The 19,160-nt window shown below is 37.9% G+C and overlaps 1 protein-coding gene across 1 annotated transcript in view; it reads left to right on the top strand.

The window, feature by feature from the left end:
- Positions 1 to 19,160, top strand: part of ALDH1L2 (aldehyde dehydrogenase 1 family member L2) — a 37,420-nt gene that overhangs the window by 8,628 nt on the left and 9,632 nt on the right. The window contains exons 3-13 of the mRNA XM_017737725.1: positions 5,637 to 5,778; positions 8,029 to 8,263; positions 11,837 to 12,002; positions 12,828 to 12,929; positions 13,489 to 13,578; positions 14,348 to 14,482; positions 14,882 to 15,007; positions 16,407 to 16,498; positions 17,331 to 17,478; positions 17,766 to 17,885; positions 19,050 to 19,160. Coding sequence (XP_017593214.1) covers positions 5,637 to 5,778; positions 8,029 to 8,263; positions 11,837 to 12,002; positions 12,828 to 12,929; positions 13,489 to 13,578; positions 14,348 to 14,482; positions 14,882 to 15,007; positions 16,407 to 16,498; positions 17,331 to 17,478; positions 17,766 to 17,885; positions 19,050 to 19,160 — 1,467 coding nt within the window. The remainder of the gene's footprint in view (positions 1 to 5,636; positions 5,779 to 8,028; positions 8,264 to 11,836; positions 12,003 to 12,827; positions 12,930 to 13,488; positions 13,579 to 14,347; positions 14,483 to 14,881; positions 15,008 to 16,406; positions 16,499 to 17,330; positions 17,479 to 17,765; positions 17,886 to 19,049) is intronic.

Here is a 19,160-nt window from a genome sequence, read left to right as displayed (position 1 = left end):
GAGGAGGGGGATGGCGGGAGCGGGTATTTTCCAGGATGTGATGAGTATTGTCTCTGCCGAGGATATAGTCAAGAGCGTACAGGCACGGGAGGGTCGGGAAAGGTCTCGGTGTGGGTGCAGAGGCTGCATCTTGCCCGGCTGTTCGGCGAGCGGGATCGCAGCCATCATCTTGGCGCTGCATCTTGCAGGGATGTGCCTGGAAACTGCAGGGAGCAGGCATCAGCGTTGCTGTGATAGTGCCCCGTAATCGTGTGTCAAGAACAATGTGATGCAGCCCTTCGCTGCCTCCGTCATGCTGGATTTGCCCTGCGAGAAGCTGAAGGCTGTCTTCTCAGTTAGAAGGGACCATGTTCGTTTCCAGTGCCAGAGAGAATCCCCCCGCTCCGGCCTGTTTCGTTTGTGACCTTCTTATCGCTGGTTCATAGCTCTGGGATGGTGGGCTGCTCAGGGTTGAAGTTGATGGCCTAAATTCCTTTGCACCCCGTGGTTTAGTGTTTTACAGCTCTGCGCATTTGTTTCAAGCCATTTTCTTTATGTCTTGTTACATATATAGACTGCAGAACTCCTTCAAGTAACCGCTCCCTGAAAGCCTTGTCCAGTCCAAACTGACCAGATGTGTTGGTCTGGCAAGCTGAATGAGGCTGGGGGGTTTTTTTCTTTCCTAGAGATTGTTCATTGGTTCATGTTTGGCTACTCAGTTTCGTGTGAGGACAGCAATCCTCCGAGGGTATCTGCATGGAAGGCGTTAGAATAAGGAGCTTTAACAGAAGCTTTTCGGAAATGCAACCAGCAGTGCCAAAAAAAATGCGAATGAATGAACGGTGGGAACACATTGCCCTGGGTGTGTATGTAGATGGGGGCGGGGCTCTACTATAGGTTTCTATTTGCAGGCACTGGAATTTAGCACATGTAGGGGGATCTCAACAGAAATAAAGTTGCAGTACTGCTTTTCAAAAGAGGCATCTTTCTATGATAATTTAAAAGAGATGTAACATTCAAGTATTTTTAGCTTCACTAAATTCTTATGCAAACTAAGTAAAATATTGTAATATTTTTGATATAACATTTGTAAGCCAAGTAGCAGTTACTAAATCTTGATTTTTAGGAATTTTAATTAGAAACTTATAACCAATTGAAGGTTAGATGCACATACAAAAGGGGCAGTAACAGAAAATTATTTTTACCCAAGAAATAAATATTCTCCTGTGGAGAGATTATGTCACTTTAGGCTCTTCTTAGGGAAGAAAATGTAGGTGTTGGACTTATCTGCCATTTCTAGGAACTAGAACCTGACAAGATAGTTACCAGCATTTTCCAGGCTGCTATATATTCAGTGTCTAATTCTACTTATTAGTTTTATTTTTGGTTAAGTGCTTTGGAGGAAAGAAAGAATTAGAATGGAATCAAACATTAAAATACTGCATAACTTTTAATGAACCATTGTAAAATAAATTCCAATACGGTATCAACAGATTGTATGGACAGAATATTAAATATAGAAGTTAAAATTAAATCTGTGCTTTTGTATTGAGGTGGTGAAACACATGTGAACTTTCAGATGCTTTGAGCATTCAAGATAAGGCTGCTTGTACAAACACTCCTCGGATTTTATGCTTCTACCTTTATCTTATTTTCTTCATTCAAATCATGAGTACTTGAGTCAAGAAAACATAATCACTGTTACCTGTATTCTGTTATAAACAAAATAGAAGGTTAAAGAAGAAATTAAAAGTTCAGACAGTGAAAACAACAGAGTTACAGCAGAGTGAAAACTAACTTTCTAAAGTCTTGTATTTTGGTGGCAATGTCATAATACCTATGTTATTCTATGATTAACCATAAAAGAAAGGCCAGATCTCCCTAAACCACCTGAACTGCATTGTTTACTATAACTAGGAATTGGGTAATCTTACCAAAGTGCAGCCAAAGATCCACTCTGATGCTACATGACCGTTAACCTTCACATGCGATGCTCATGCATGCTACGCGTTCATAGTCAGCCAGACAACTGCAAAAGAAATCTAATATACTCTCTTAACATCACTGTCAGAAGCAATAAAGTTTAATCTCTGTGTATGTTAGTGATAATGATGGAGTATCCATTTAGCACATTATTCAAAACCAAGATTGTTTTGGTGTTCTTTAACAGAATTCCTTTCTAAAGTTTTGTGATGAATGCTAGTGATGGCACACTGGCCAAAATGTGCCATTTCTGTAAGACAGAAAACACCAAACTGTTTTTCTTTTCTGTATCATCTTATAGAACTTTCCATTTTAATTGGGTGTTATGTCCACATTAAATTCTTCTACGGGAATTTCCCACTTCCACAGGTTTAACTCACCTTAGGTAAAAATGTGTAAGGAGATTTTTCAAAAGACTATATGAATGGCTATAAGATCTCATGCAGTTCTTCAACTGTAATTTTTCAAATAAAACAAAAAATGAAGGACTGAGCTTATGGTCTGATCATGCAAGCCCTTCCACACAGATTTCTTTCTTCTCTTTTTACTCAGTAGAAATCCTGTGCATGGCTGACTTGTGGGTTTGTCTCCTGCTTTCTACTGATGGTAGTGTATGGTAATGCATGACCACTCTAATCCAGATGTCATGCAGTACTTATGTACCATTCACTGGAAAGATATACTCAAGAATCACTGGTCACAGCACCGTTGCCAGATCCATCTTGCAATTGAAACCAGTCCCCATTTGAGTTACTTTCTGTAAGTGTGAGACAGCAGAGCTGATTTACTGCCAGACTGATGTTTTTGTGCACTACAGACTTACCCACTCTGCAATCTTCTCAGTCTTGCCAGTTTTGGTTTGGGTTTGGTGGGGTTTTTTTATCTGTTGTTCATTTGCGGACTGTGATCTCTTTGCTTGTCACCATTTGTGGATTCAGTTCCACAACTAGCACAAATTAAACATGTGTAGCTTTACTGAAAGTATGTTGATTTATAGCGATTCATGATTAGGAACTGGAACTGGAACTGATGTGCCATTCCATGTGATATGAGAATCAGATTTATTCACTGGGAAACATGAACTGAAAGTTTAGGAATAGAGGATCCATATGTTATTAAGACTTTGTGAATAAATTCTTTGTGAAAAAATAACTCTTAAAGTGGTGATACATTTGGACTTAAAATTACAAGAACATTGTCCAAGTATCAGAGAAGCAGGAGAGTACAGCAGTGGTTACTTTAAAAATAGTTTGAAAAGGAGGTCAGGTAGATTTATAAAAGCAATCATATGACATGATTGTTTGTGACGGCAGAGGAGAAGATTTATTAGCTAAGAAGATCCCTTCCAGTCTTGTGTTCTTACTGAGAGATGTCAGCAGAAGGACAGAAGTAGAATAAGTAATTCTCATCTGGACTATTTCTAATGTTCATTCAATATACTAATTGGGCTACCACTGTAAATTAGCATAGTACAGAAATCAGAGGATTTCATACCATGCCAAACATCTTCAGTGATCCAGCAGGTTAATCTTTCTCCAATTTGCCTGCTATAGTTAAAATACTTGGGAAAATCTAATAATTGTTTTTTGTAATGCAGAAACATTTCTTCTGTAAAGGTAAAGACATCCATCATAAAGCATTGTTAATGAGCACTATCTGCATCTGTTTGGCCTTGCTGGATAAGGCTTGCAAGGATAAGTTGTGCTCATGGTAACTCAGAATGAGGTCTTGTGTTTATTAAGATCAAAATAGTGGACTGATTTTGGTATAGCTGCCAGCTGTGCATTGTTGGTTATCATCATCAGTCTCACAGACGCTTTTTACCAGCCAATTATAACAGTCTGATTTTGCAAGGAGTTATGTCCACTTTTGTATCTTACTGCTTGTTTCTACTGCAGTGGCACTAGCGCTGAGTAATGCTGCAATACAGGACAGTTTTACTATGGAGTTTCATTGTGAGGGAAAATATTGTCTCTGGTACAAATAGTTATTTTCTATTGTTTCATATAAAAAATAAAAAGCAAGCTTCAATATTCCTGTAATGGAACCTACCAATTCATCACTCCCTTTTCTAAAGCCAGCTGTACAACAAAAATGTAATTTGAAACCAGTAAAATACATCCATAATATGTCAGCTGTGAAATGAATTGCAGTGGATTGTGGTTTTGAGTAACCTGTTTTTCAGGACATTTCTCTTTGTCTTATGATCTGATGGGCAGTGCAGACCATTTGTTATCCAATCAATAACCCACTCAGTCAAAGTATCCTCATGTCCCAACACCCTAAGAAAGGGGAGGGAGGAGATAAACATACTAGTGCCAACTTAGAAGCAAAACAAATGTCAGTGGTGAAGACATTCATACAGTGCTTTGATTCCTCCAATGGGTCATAAGGAAAAAATGGAAGTCAAAGTCCAGTTGTGAGAAATGAAGTTAAGAATAGAGGTGAGGACTACACGGATTTATTTCCTACCTTTCATTCAGGCCTCCTAAGAGGAGGGATCTATATGGTTTGAGTCTAGCAATAGTTTGTACCAGATTCAGCTTTGAGGAGGATAAATTTTCTGTTTATTCTGTGAGGACCTTTCCTTTTTAACCAGGTCTGATACTCCATTTGTTTTTCAAAAATTTCCAGTTTTCATTTTCCAAAAGCTGACTAAAAGTGCAAAGACAATGCATATAGAGACAGTTCCACCCTTCTGCCATATTTTCCTGCTCCCTCCTGAACCTATGTTAAGACTCATGGCAGTTCTATAAAGTAGACCAGTGAATAGATCCAGTTAAGGATAAGCCACATTCTTTCATGTCAGTGCCTGCTTGCTTCAGTACCCTAATCCAGTTCTTGCAGCTACAGGAGTACCAGTTTTGGGAAAATGAGGTATTAGAGGTGAGGGACTGGAGGTAGGGTAGGAGAGGAGCTCAGCTGTCACATAAATCTAAAAGGACTCTGAGGGAAAAAGTAATTTTCTCAGGATGCAATTACTTGAAAAACATAGCAGTATCTGATATTCTAATATCATCATAGTGTTGTGATTCTAACTATCATAAATTTAAAAAAAATGGAGGTGGTCACTTGCACCTGCTCAGAAGCTTAAATCGCATGTCCAGTGTACTGGGATCCAAATGCAGCAGGCAGTGGAAGTTCATCAAGGGAATCTCACTTTTAGTGCCTTTATTTGCTTGTAGGAGGGTCAAATGGATGATCATCACCTTTAGCTTTGCAGGAACAATGCAAGTTTGTCTTCTTTAGTCTGTACATGTTAACCACAAAAAATATACCACTGTTTAATTATAGGGATTTAGAGGGCATGTTCCAGGCATATAAACCATGCCTAGAAAAAGTGGTTTGTGTATGTTTCGAAAAATGCATTTGCATTTCTGACTATGGATCAGACCATGGATCCTCTTATAAGAAGCAATGGGTCTGTCTAATGAAAATTATAAAAAAGCACAGTATCAGATGATATTTTATGTGAAGTATAGTCTCTCTGAATTGTATGTTGCTTGTCATTAATTTAAAAAAAAAAAATTCTTTCAAAGGTGATTAGGTTAGAAAAGACTATTCCATTTTAAATCAAACTGAACATTGATAAAGAAAGAGCATGAGAGAAATGTAAGTAACAACATATTTTCTTTGCATCCTAGAACATGCTTTGTTTTAATTCTTTTTACCAGGCTTATCAACAGAAGCTAAAGCTAGCCCTTATAGGTCAAAGTATTTTTGGACAAGAAGTTTATAACAAGCTGAGAAAAGAGGGACATAAAGTTGTGGGCGTCTTCACTGTGCCTGACAAGAATGGACAAGCTGATCCTTTGGGTAAGTGTAACCTTAACCCGAATGTTAAAATTGCAGATGTACATAACAAACTTGCCTTTCCATGAGAAGGTTCTATCTATATGGGAATGACTTGCATATATTGCCTTTGTTACTCTAAACCCAGTACAAGAACTATGCCTTAACAAACACCGGTCCCAGAAACAGTTTAACCCTTTCAGTTTGCCAGTTCTTTAAAAAACAACCTCAGAAGTTGTTTCTAACCATGCAGAGCTATACATTAAGATATTGGAAAAACAAAATTAATCTGGATACCTTATTTGAATGTTCATCCTGAACTAGATCTGTATCTTAAAGCAAATAGCTGCTGAGCCTGTATTCCAGTGCAAATGTCTGTCACCTTCTTCACTGTGCTGGCTGGGACTCAAGACATGGAGCCAAGAGAGTTTATCCCTGGCTCTCTGCCGTTTTTGACAAGCTGGCATGTGGCAGTGTACCTGCAGAGCCTATTTCTCTTCCACTTGGACTATGAAAAACACATTCAAAAAGTTGGAGGAGGCTTTGCTCTCCCTTTTTCCAGTGTCGAGCTGCGTAAGGATTTTCTAGGCTTCCTAAAGAAAGAAGTTTTGCTTATACAGAATTTTACTCATTGTATTCAGGACCCAGCATGACAAAGAAGATAATCTGAAACCATCTGAATTGTCACTTTTCTTTGTTTTTTCTTTCAGTGACACAAAGACAGTGAGTTAATATGATTAGCAAATAGAGGTGCCAGAATGGAATGTTCCTTCATGGATAATCTGAAATCAAAACTACATTCCATGAGCTGTCTCAAGTCTCTTTTGGTTTTGGTTTTTGGGGTTTTTTTTTTGGTCTGGTCCTGACATGTTTTTACAGAACTCTCATAAGGGAAGAATCAAACATAAATTTTGCTTACCGGTGCTATGGTGCTCACAGACTAGCATGTAATTCTCAACTCTATCTCCTTAAAAGATTTAATCACACTTTGGAAGAATTAGAGGAGGCAACTATTAGCTTAGAAAATGGAAATTTGACTATCCAAGTCTGGTTGGATTACATTATATAAAAATTTTATATGTAATGTAGCATAACTTGTTTACATTATATAAATTATTCTTGTACAGTTATTATGCTAACTAATGCAACAAAGTAAATCTTCCAATCTTTCAATCGTATATTTATTTTAACTAAAACTACAGGATTAGTTTAGTCCAATCTCTCCTGATTGGAGGAAAAAAAAAAGGTAATTAAATTGCTAGATAATTTCTTTTTACTTCCAGATGACTCAAAAGCTTAAGTCTCAAACGAATGTTTTCTAAAGTTTCTGTACCCTCAGACAGCTACAGTCTTTGTTGCTAAAACTAACTTCAGTACACACTAACTTCTATGGAATGACATTTAATTTAGTATTTACTTAAGACCTAAGTCAGCAGGCTAAAGATGCTTCAGGTCAAGCTCAAGATTCAATTTCATAAATGAATAAGAGAAAGTAAAGTATAAATACATGTTTAGAAATACAAATTAAATTAGAAACAGAAATTAAATTAGGTGAATTTTCCATACTTCTTCTTGTTTTCCTTTTTTTCCTGCTACACTTAAAACTCAAAGATATAAAATTTGACTTTACTAGCCCATTCTGTGGTAAGTTATTAAGTGGTTGTGCAATGGAATTTATCAACCATCTTAAGATTCCTCCTGCAATTACTGCATTTTTTTTCTCACCTCTGAGCCTAGTTTTGGGTGTTTCACAGATAAATGAAAGCATACCCAGAAGGTGTCAGTAAACGGAATTTTGAAGAAATTACTGATGTCCGCTAGCATCTGTGATTATTTGCACCACGTGACAAAATGCTGCTGACATAAGTGAATCTTAGATTTACATAGTCATATTCACATAAAGATTGCTGAAGTAGAAAACTGAGTTCTGCTAAACCAAACCAGTTCCAGGCAAAAGTAATGAGTGGACAAGAAATGAGATGTCACTGTTCAGTAGTCAATAACATTCATCATTCTTTTCTGCTTTCATTGGTACTTACTAGCCAAGTCATAGGAGTGAACTGAAAGTTGAGATTGACGTAAGATGTAGGAATGAGAATCAAAGAGGGAATGAATAAAATATATCCAAGCACAAAGGTTTTTTAACAGCATACAGAAGGGCCCTCTGTAGTCACACACTTGATGATCTGCTTGAGTTGTCATGCAATATGCCTCTGAACTCAGTTTGCATTTTTAACACAAAATGAAAAAAATAATACTGTTCTTGCCCCTCAGCACTGGCAGCGGAGAAGGACGGCACTCCTGTTTTTAAGTTCCCCAGATGGAGAGCTAAAGGCAAGCCTATCCAGGAAGTAGTTGCAGCCTACAAATCAGTTGGAGCAGAGCTAAATGTCCTTCCATTCTGTACACAGTTTATCCCCATGGATGTTATTGACTGCCCAAAACATGGCTCTATTATTTACCATCCATCCATCCTACCACGCCACCGAGGAGCTTCTGCAATCAACTGGTGAGTTCTGTGCATCAAAACGATGTGTTTGTCATGTTAGGATGTTGGTCTGCACCCATTACTCTTGTAAGTGCTGGCACAGCTCTGTTGACTTGCAACTCTCTGAAGGAGCTTCTCTGGAGCAGCTGACTATTTGGCACATGAACTGCACCTCATACCTAGGATTCATTATTATTTCCAATGTGAGTTCAGCTGTTACTCTGGGAAGATCAGTGGTGTACATTCATATATTTTACTCACATGCACAGATCAACAATCTGGAGTTTCCATAAGCAGGACACTGTCCTTGTGGCTCATCCCCACAAACACTAGATAACTATCACAGTAGGGTTTGATACAAAGCCTAAGATTTCACAGAGTGGAAGGGAGAAGAGAGAAGAGAACCCACAAGAATAAAACCCTATCTCACTGTCCTCCAGAGCAATGCACAAGGTAGGTTCGAATCGTTACCCTGAAAGAACTACACTGCAATAATGACCATGATAGATTCAAATCTGGCATTCTTGTGACAACAGAAATGACATTAGTACTGGGTCTAAGTTCAATAAGAAATTGTCTAAATATGAAGAAACAATTTTAAAAGAATCTTACAGGCAGCATGGTGATTATCTGAACCCACAGTGTTGTGGATTCAAGGTAAAATTTTGGTTTGTTTTGTTAATTTTAATCCTTCCTGTTAAAGGTACTAAGCTGAAATACTTAAACAGAGGTGTTAAGGAAACTACTAGAGAGGTAAGGAAATCCTTCCAAAAGTGTCAGTTGTGTCCAAGTGTGTAAAGTAAAATAGCATAAAGTCAGTGGAAAATGAGAGTGAGACAGTCCAGCAAAGAAACAAAGAACCAACTTTTTAAGGCACAAAATTTAATAAGAACAATTCCTCCAAATATGTTAAAGGTGTGAGGTATGTAAGTGCTAGAGGTGTTTGATTTAACAAAGGTATTTATCAAAGAGAATACCACAGTAGGAAATCTGTATTGGTATTCAGGATGGAGGAGCTTAAGATGTTACTATCCTACAGTCCTTCTTTGTGCAGAATAAGTGAAAACAATTCTCTTGAGCTGAACTGTGAGTAAAAGAGATGTTAGGTAAACTGATGAATGAGTAAGAATCTTTGTCAGGACCAGGGGACTTAAGCAAATTTGAAGTTACAGATTTGACACAACCTGCAACGTTTCTGTTTGTTAAGATTATGTTGATGCAAGTGACTGGGAAATAGCAAAAGCAATACCAGTTTTAAAAAGGCTGAAAGAGAAAGCCAGGAAACTTTATATCAATGACTCTGATTTGAATTTGTCATAAAGAATACACTTTCTGTGCAAACGGGTAAATGTGATAATGTGAGAATAAGAAAATGAGAGGTCAAATTCAAAGTTAAAAAGCATAACACAATGCACACAAGGGGCAAACCCTCCTGACTATATGTAAGCAGTATTAAAGTCAATTGTTTTTACTCAGAAAAGACACCATGGAAGGATCCATTCACTTAAGAGTTGGACTCGATGATCCTTGTGGGTCCCTTCCACCTCAGAATATTCTGTGATTCTGTGATCTTAAACACTGTCTGCATCTCAACTGGAACATGATCTAGATAAGTTCAGGGAAGGCTAAGATAGGACAAGGGTATAGGACAGCTTTCACATGACTGGAGACAAATGATGTAGTCTTCAGATTGGAAAAGAGGTCATTGGGAAGGACATATGCTAGCTGTGTGTTGAGCCATGAAAGACATGGAAAGGTGAATAAGGAATGATTGCTCATTCTAAACAAAAGTCAGGGGAAAGCCAGCAAAGAGATCAGGTAGTAGGATTTTACCAAATAAAGGAGGTACTTTTACTCCATGCAGTATGTTATTAAATCGTGGGACCTCATGTCTAGAGAGCTCTAAAAGGGTGCTTTCATGGATAAGAAGCTCATCAAGATGTATTTCACAGGAAGGTGTAGATACAAACTCTCTTTCAGGAAGTCCTTGAGATGAAGGTTTGCAGAAACGGGAATGTATTGCAGTGCTGTATCACTGTGTCTTGCTCTATATTGCATATTCCTTCTGCAAAAGGCATCCATCTGCTCCTGCCCTTCTCAGGTAAAGGCTGTTGTCCCGAGGCCTTTAAACTAAACTAGGATTTGGCCTTGGCTGACTGTTCTTCTGTTTCATCCTCTCACCCCTTGCTCTAATCACTACTTTCACATGTCGTGGCTACAGCCCTGGTGTTGATCAGACCCTTTATCCGCACAGTATAACCAAGAAAGCCTTTGAGAATTAGGCGTGGCTAGACATAACCAGGTACAAACAACTGCCCTGGGGTGCAGAGGGTTCCTCACTCACTTCCTTTATAGTCTTTTCCAGCTGCTGCCACTCTGTTATCAGCAGCCCTTTGTGGAGGGAGCTGGTGGACAGAGGAGGGGGCACACAGTAGTTCTTATCTTGTCACCTATTTAGCATCAGAGACATTTGCCCATGAAACCTTCTTCTCCGTGCTGAGGACATCCATTTCTCACTAGAGTGCTCTTTTGGAATTTTTACATAATAAAAAGCAGAAGAAATGCTGCTTAAATATGTGAAAGATCTGATATGGGCTAGCCAAACTTCTGCAAGCTTTCGCTTCCATTATACCTGCCAACTTCCCCAGTTGTCTTTGGAGTTCACCCCTTGTTCAGCACATATGTGGGCTTCACTCGTTTTAATAATGTAGTTTTCAGTGCTTAAAATTAATAATGAATTTTCCTGTGTATAAGTCAGATCTCAGACGATTCTCTTACAACAAGGACTGCCAAGGGAACACATGAGATATGTATTACTTAAAATAGCATTGGTGTTTGCATGCAGACAAATGGCTAAAACCATGCAGGACATATTTCTCTCACCATTTCTGGCTGTTCCCTTAAACACACTTCAGCCTGATTTTCCATCATTCTGAGACACGTGCCAAAGGAGAGCTGGAAAATTTAAGGTGGCTGAAGTTCCCTTCTGATGCAGAGGCAGATCCTGAGCCGAGGTAAAACAGCATAGGTCTATTGTAAGCATTGCTATGTTCGTGCACAGCAGCTGAGAATCTGGCTGGATAGCCTTAATTCCCTTAATAACTTTGCCTTAAACAGTTGCATGTACATAATTTTCCACTCTGAGTTTAACTCTTTTTCAGCTGTGTGACAAGTGTACTTCCCTTGTTGACCTACAGATGAGCCATGAGGCTTAGCTAATTAGAGTAAACAACCATGAATTATTAAGATAATATTCTGTTAGATAATTCTGTCTTTCTAATTCTGTCATGACTGTTGCACACCTTTTGCTCTGAGTGTCTTACCACTAATAATACTTTTAAAATAATTATCACAATGAACCATATGAGACAGCCGGGGTTCAGTTGCAGCATTTCTTATGTCACTTTGTGGAAGCCACACATCAAAAGTGTCAAAACTGTGGGTCCCTGACTGTGAAGTGAGCAATGAAAGTATAGCAAAAATTGTTAGGATTTTCTCTTCTATCTTCCTGAAGAAAATGTGTAACACATGAGTTGATATTCCCAACTAATTTAATTTTGTCTGTATTTACTGTAAGTCTTTTTTTATGTCCAGGACGTTAATTCAAGGAGATAAGAAGGCAGGATTTACTATTTTTTGGGCTGATGATGGTCTGGACACTGGACCAATACTTCTGCAGCGAGAATGTGATGTTGGCCAAAATGATACTGTGGATGACTTATATAACCGATTTCTCTTCCCAGAAGGAATAAAGGCTATGGTATGTTTAGCTGTTCTAAATACCAGCTTTTTAAGAGGAAAAGAGGTTGAAAGTAAAGGAAATATAGACAAGATATTTGCATTTGGAAAGACAGAGGTTGTGGTACTCAGCCAAATCTTAGACTTCACTGGAGCTGTGCGGCTGCACAACAGCTGAGGGTGTGACCTCAGAATATTTGTTGCTGACAGCAGGCAGAACGTATTCTGTTTCCACAGATGGCAAGAAGTTAAATTTGTTCAGAATGTGGCTCTTTCCATAGATTTCTTAAATGCTTTCACAAGACAAAATCTTTTAAAGGCTCAGTGAGAAAAAAGTTAGGTGTGAGATTTTAAAGAATAAAGGGCAGTATGGTGTTTGAAGCTCAGAGTCCTGGTAGATTGGCTTTGAGTTTTCTATGCTTTTCATTTTTTGTATTTTTTTGAAGTGAATAAAAGAAAATGCACAAAAAGTACTCAGCATTGTTCTTTAGAGATTTTTTTTCTCTCTCCATTTAAATGCAGAAAAATAACTTATTGCAGAAAGAAAAAGGTAAAAGTTGAACGCAATCATACTGAGCCACATTCTTGTCCTGGAGAATTCAGGCAGCTGTTCTAAATTTGGTGACTAGGTACGCCCATGAAATTCTGGAGGCTATTTCTTTTGTCAAAGAAGCTTAAGCAAATACACATTTTTAATCAGGGCAGCACTGGTTTGGAAATACTAGGTTTAAAAAAAACCCAAACCAATTCACCTTGTGGCAGAAAGTCTTTTGCTGTCATTCCCAAGTATGACTGAGGAAAAAAAGGTGAACCAAGCTAACGTTAAATCTTTTACTTTTTCACATAGGTGGAAGCTGTACATCTAATTGCTGATGGTAAGGCCCCTCGCATACCTCAGCCTAAAGAAGGGGCAACATATGAAGGGATCCAGAAAAAGGAAAATGCAGAGGTAGTGTGAAGTAACACTGGTTTTTGGAGCACTAGAAAAGTTATTAACTCAGATTACAGTAGCAGTAATATGAAGTTAACATGATTTTTAACTGAGTTGTTTCCTCACCTCTTTTTCCCGGGATACCTCCTAGGATGCACATAATGGAGCCCTAGGTTAAGTTCCTTTTTCCTTTCAGCAGTTACCTGTATTTAGAAACTGTGTCCTATTCGGGATCATGTACAGGCAGCTAAGAGGCAGCTGCAATTTCAGTGGATTCTTAATATGTCATCATATATGTGAATAAAATGTTGAGTCAAGATCACTCTGTTTGCCAACAGGCCGTATGAAATTCTCTACCAGAAACACGTTTGATGTCAGGAAAAGCAAGTGTTGGCACCTTTCCTTCTGGTTCCAGGAAAAAAACCCAACACAGGCCATATAAACAAACCACAGATTTTAAAATTAATTTAATACCCATATGAGAATTATTTTATCTAAGCATCCCTACTGCATTAGATGATCTTGTTTGTGGTTGGGAAGGTGTGGTGATGCATCCTGGCATGTTTTGATTTCCTAGATCTCCTGGGACCAACCTGCAGCAGCTTTGCACAATTGGATTCGAGGGCATGATAAAGTGCCTGGAGCATGGACAACAATAAATGGCCAGGTATGCTCTGAAAACCAGAAGAATGTTCTTCTCTATACCCTCTTTTTGACTCTTTTTTATTATAAAATTAAAGATGCCTGCATACAGGTGAATACAAATGGGTGTTACATTGTTGTAGCTCTAATTTGATGACTATATGTTTTGTGTATATATAGAACAGGCACCTAAAGAAATATGCAGAACACAGTAGTTAAGACTATTTTAGTCACAGTTTCATTTAATTTGAAGAAAGATGAGTACAATATCTGGGAAAAAAAATAAGGCATGGTACAAAGGTACCAAGAGTAGAACCACACTGTGCCAGTTATTTTGTGAAGTAGGTATGCATTACAGAATAATGCAGCCCACGCTGTACAGTGGCCAACATCACAGTATTGACAGCAAAATGAAACACTGCAAGCTACTGAAATAACAGAAGGTTTCATTTTAAGGAGATTTGGGCCTAGATAATCTGCAGAAATAAATCTATGTAATTTTATAGAGTGAGTGGTCCCTCACTCTGGGTATGCACTGACAAAAGCTGCTCCCTTTCGTGGACTGGTTGCAGCATGCTCGTTGTTACAGCTCAGCTGCTTTGCAGGTTTAGGCAACTTGAAAAATTTTACATGTTCTGAGTTGTAAAGATCTAGAACTGCTGTAACATGTTTTCCATATGTAGGTAATTATGTTTTATTTCTGTTATATTAAAGCTTCAAAACAGTATCATAAAATCGTTAAAATTTTACAGCACATTTAGAATCTGTGTGCTTTTAATTACATTTCTTTTTAGGTGGTAACTTTTTATGGGTCATCATTACTTGATGCTTCAGTGCCTGCTGGACAAGAGCTGACAATAAAAGGTGCTTCAAGACCTGGACTTGTAACAAAGAATGGTCTAGTCATTTTTGGAAATGATGGGAAGATGGTAAGTGCTCAGTCTGGCAAACATAAGCATGGATGGAATAGTTTTAGCAAGAAGGGCAGGTAGTGTGGAATTGACAAACTACACAAATCCAGGTGCTAATGACAGACAGCTAATTCACTTGGAGTTTATCAATCCTTTACCATCCTATAGAGAAGACATTCATGCTTTGCTTTTCATTCAGTCCATAATCATTTCCTATATGGAGTAAAATCTATTCTTACTAGCACAGAATCTGAAAGACAGGTATGAGTGGCCTGTGCTAAGTTGCCTGCATTGTATCAGCTTTCCTGGAAGCCATTTATTTCACTAATTCAATCACCCTATTAATGCCTAAAAACTCTTCACCCAATGATGTACTACCTCCCAGACTATTTAAAATCATGTCCTCTCATTTTTCAGGTACTAGTGAGAAATCTGCAGTTTGAGGATGGAAAAATGATCGCTGCATCTAAATACTTCTCTGCTGATGAAACAACTGCCCTGGAACTTACAGAAGAGGAGAAAAAAATGGCAGAAGATATAAGGGTAATTCACGAACTGCTTTAGTGGGATATTATTCAGACAAAAGCATTACATACTCATTTTTGGCAAGGCATAGCTTTTATTTAGTTGTGCAAACAATTTTTTGATAAAATGTACTCAAAATGTATGGGGGGGTGAAGGTTTAGTTATTGACATTAATTCAGGTGAATCTGGGAACTCACTAGCCTACTTGTCTGTCACTTCACAAAGTTTCCTTTCACATACAAGTGATAGAAAAATAGTGATGGCAGGCTCAGCTATGGTAAATATCTATGAATGATGAAGGTGGGAGTAAGGAAAAACAAATAGTCCTTCACCTCACAGAAGTGAGGTTTTCAACACTGGCAGACTTGGACAGTTCTTCAAATACTTTCTTCACTGTGGTGTTAATCACTAGGATGTGCTCAGAATGGGCCTGTTGGACAAGCTCCAGGGAGACTCAGAACAGCCTTCTGAAAGCAAATGGCAGCAGTTTTCTCGCTGTACCTGTGTGCTTTGTCTCTTCTGCCGCAATCACACACAAGGAGCTGGCTGGCAGAGGGATGGGAACAGCTGGAGCAGAAAACTCTCATAGCCAGAGAGGCTGCCCTCTCCTGAAATCCATCCCTCTGTAGTGTCAGGGGCTTAGCTGAAAGCCACATTTGTCATTAAAGTTTTGTGCCAGAGCAAATGAATCATAGATGTCTTCCCTTATGCTAACTCTGCTGCAGGGTTATTAACTTTTGGTACAGGTCGGGCAGCTTGATGTACTAATATTTTAAGCTGCTGCTCCAAGATTATCTTGAACCTGCTTGCCAGCAACCTAAATGCTGCCTGGAGCTATTGAATGACTGAGAAAATTATAAAAATAAGTATAAACTCATCAATTGGTGACACTGCCTGTTAACTATGAAACTCAATTATAATTAATTGAAATATTACATTACCAGTTATTTAACTGCTTATTTCTCCATCTCATGCACGCACCTTAAACTACTTTGCAGCTTTGGCCAGGTGCCTGAAATGCTCTCAATCCATTCACAAAGTGCTCCAGGGTGTCCTTGCCTATACTGATGACACATTCCATAATGCAATGGGAAGTTATTATTTGGACGATAAAAAACCTTTAAAAACTGGCCCTGAAAATTATTAGCATTGTACCATTCAGGTTCGTTGCCTGATTAGGTAAAATTACCATGGACAAAATACTGTATTTTGATCATCTAATTATACTGAAAAATTTCTTGTCCGACATGAAGTCTCCAGACTGTTTTAGACCCTCTTAAAATAACTTTGTGTTTTAGAAACATTTGAAGTAATATATGCTGTAGGCACAGATACCATAGAAAATGCAGTTTGATAAATAGTTCTTGCAATTACAGGATTATTCATTATTGCCTCTGTTACTGTTATGTATTATTAGGCTATTTGGAAGGGAATTTTAAGCAATGTTGCTGTGATTGAGGATTCCACAGACTTCTTCAAATCTGGAGCATCCTCTATGCATGTTGTCAGGTAAAAATATTCAAAATAACAAAATTGTGAAGCCAAAGTTAATGAAAAAAAGTTGTTGTGGTGCCTTTAAATCAGAGTTGATCAAGTAGTGTGAAAGAAAGTAATCCCCCTATGTTTTCCAATACTCTCCCTATTCCCTTTCTTACCTTTGAAAACATGTACAGTTCTTCTCCCAGAGTTATGAGATATTGATGTAATCCTGGTCTTTCTACTGAAGAAAAATTCCTCTTAACTTCAGGAACATCAGCCCCATGGGAGAGCTTGGTGATGCTCAAACCTGTCTGCATGCAGCCATAGGTATCTCCAGACCAGGGGGCTGAGTGGGGACCTGAGCAAAGAACTCCCCAGAGGGACAGAGGAGCCTTTCACAGAAAGAATTGACCCCATGCTTAAAGGTGCACTGAGTTTGTCATGGCTTGGGCCACCTCGTTTGCCTTCTTTTTGCAACTCAGGCCATAATATAAAAACAGCATTTTTAAACAAACTGATTATTGTGCTGATTTCTTACCAGTCTCAGTGTCCTCCATATATTGGTTAGAGTAGTCCCAAATACTGTTTTCCAATAGGAGATCAATGTCTTCTTGTAATTGATTTTCGAAAGTTTGCCTAAGAGTATTCCAGAACTGACATTTTCTTTTTCATAGCATCCCCATTTAAACCAACAGATTTCAGGAAAATGCACTTCTGTGCCCTTGTCAGAGAAACAAGCAGACATATTCACATCCATACAAATTGAGACCCAGTTTTGATCCCTTTTGACCTTCAAATGATTCAATTATCTGAAGAATTCTTTCATTTATAATTAAACTTGCTCTTTCTTCAAAATCTTTAGAATGCTAGAAGAGATCAAACAGAAGCATGGCGGACTTCAGCTACAGAATGAAGATGTGTATATGGCCACTAAATTTGCAGACTTTATTCAGATGACTGTCAGAAAACTCAGAGGAGAAGACAAAGAAGAAGAGTTAGCCATTGATTATGTAAGACCTTTTATTTTGCACTTATTTCTTAGTCTTTCTTGGGTTTCAGGGGAGAGCAGACTGTGCATTTTATTACACTGCTTGATGCAGTAGGTCAGCAAATAAATATTTGGTTATACAAACTTCTATATATCTGTATTTGGTTTCCATTACATTTTACTTCTAACAGCCACATATACAGGCTAAAATGTGTCTGTATATTGGCTGCAGATATCAAAAACTTGTTAAGCTACATTAAAATATTAGTTATTATATATTTAAAACAATTTGTTGTTAATTTCACCCAGGTTTCAAAAAATATTAACAACATGACTGTGAATATGCCATACCAGTGTTTCATAAATGGGAAATTTATAAATGCTGATGATGGAAAAACATATGACACTATAAATCCAGCAGATGGATCAGTAAGTAATTTCTAAATATGATCAATACCAGTTTATTTCATTTTTTGCCTATTAAAAAATCTAAAACATTGCCTGAATATTGCTATTTATAAAATTATACACTACATATTAAACAACCTCTAGAAAAAAATTTAAGTTTCAATTTACTTCACATTTTCTGTATTCTACAATATTTTCCATTTGAGTCAAGCTGTAAAGCAAAAATAACCTACTTCCACTTCAATTACTATGTCAATTTCCATACCCAGCTGAATATTTTACCTTGATTTAATTCTTGTTTAGTTTTGCAAACAGAAATTGCTGAAGTTTATTTGCTAAGGAAGTCTTTCTTTTAGGATACTGTGTATATTTCCTGTCAGTAATCAACTGCTTTTTTTTTTTTTTTTTAATAAATCTGATACCTTAGGGCAAGTGTGACATTAAAATGTCCCTTTAAAATCCCAGTAAGAAAAATAACTTTTCAATAGGAAAATACATACAGTTGCACTTCAGTACTGAACTACCCAGTATTGGTCGAGCAACTCATAACTGTGAATTATAAATAAGAGAAGTGATTCTGATTTCCATGTAGTTGCCATTTAATTCTGGAGTAAATAAAGTCTGCTGAAATCAATGACACAATTTTCGCTATCATCAGAAGTCAGACTCTGATACTTTTCCTGAACTCAGTATAGAATGAAATAAAAGTCATAACAATTTTGTATTAGGATTTACAACATGTGTATTTACAGAACACAATCAACTTAAAATACTGCGTGTTCATGGTGGTTTATGATAACAGAAGCTCCATTCCTTAGAAATGGAACATGTGGGAGTCGTTTTAGCATGTTTAGGTATTAAATTGTAATGCCACATATAATGACTTCCAGCTTTTGTAATATCACATTGGTTTTACATATGGGAAGAGAGGGTGAGGTCCAATGGGACAACGCACCTTGCTTTGAAGAAGAAGAAAGACTGAGGAATCTGAGTCCCTGCAGTGTCCTCCAGATTTTGCCACCTCAGTTATGTCTGATCATTTGCAGCCTGGCTCACCTGTGACAACTGCCACAGTTGAAGATATAAAGTACTTGCTTATACCCAGTTGAGAAATTTGGGAGGAAGGAGTAACACTCTGCATCCCAGTGTTTCTTTTTGAGCTAATGCAATGCTACCTTTGCACAGGTAATAGCCAGTGTATCTTCTGCCTCACTGGCTGATGTTGACAAGGCAGTGGCAGCAGCAAAGGAGGCATTTGAAAATGGTGAATGGGGGAGGATGAATGCAAGGGAAAGA

This window comes from Corvus brachyrhynchos, unplaced genomic scaffold, assembly GCF_000691975.1.
Source record: "Corvus brachyrhynchos isolate BGI_N302 unplaced genomic scaffold, ASM69197v1 scaffold56, whole genome shotgun sequence".
NCBI classification, from domain to species: domain Eukaryota; kingdom Metazoa; phylum Chordata; class Aves; order Passeriformes; family Corvidae; genus Corvus; species Corvus brachyrhynchos.
The sequence above is the reverse complement of the archived record's forward strand: the minus strand, read 5'-3'. Positions and strand labels throughout refer to the sequence as shown.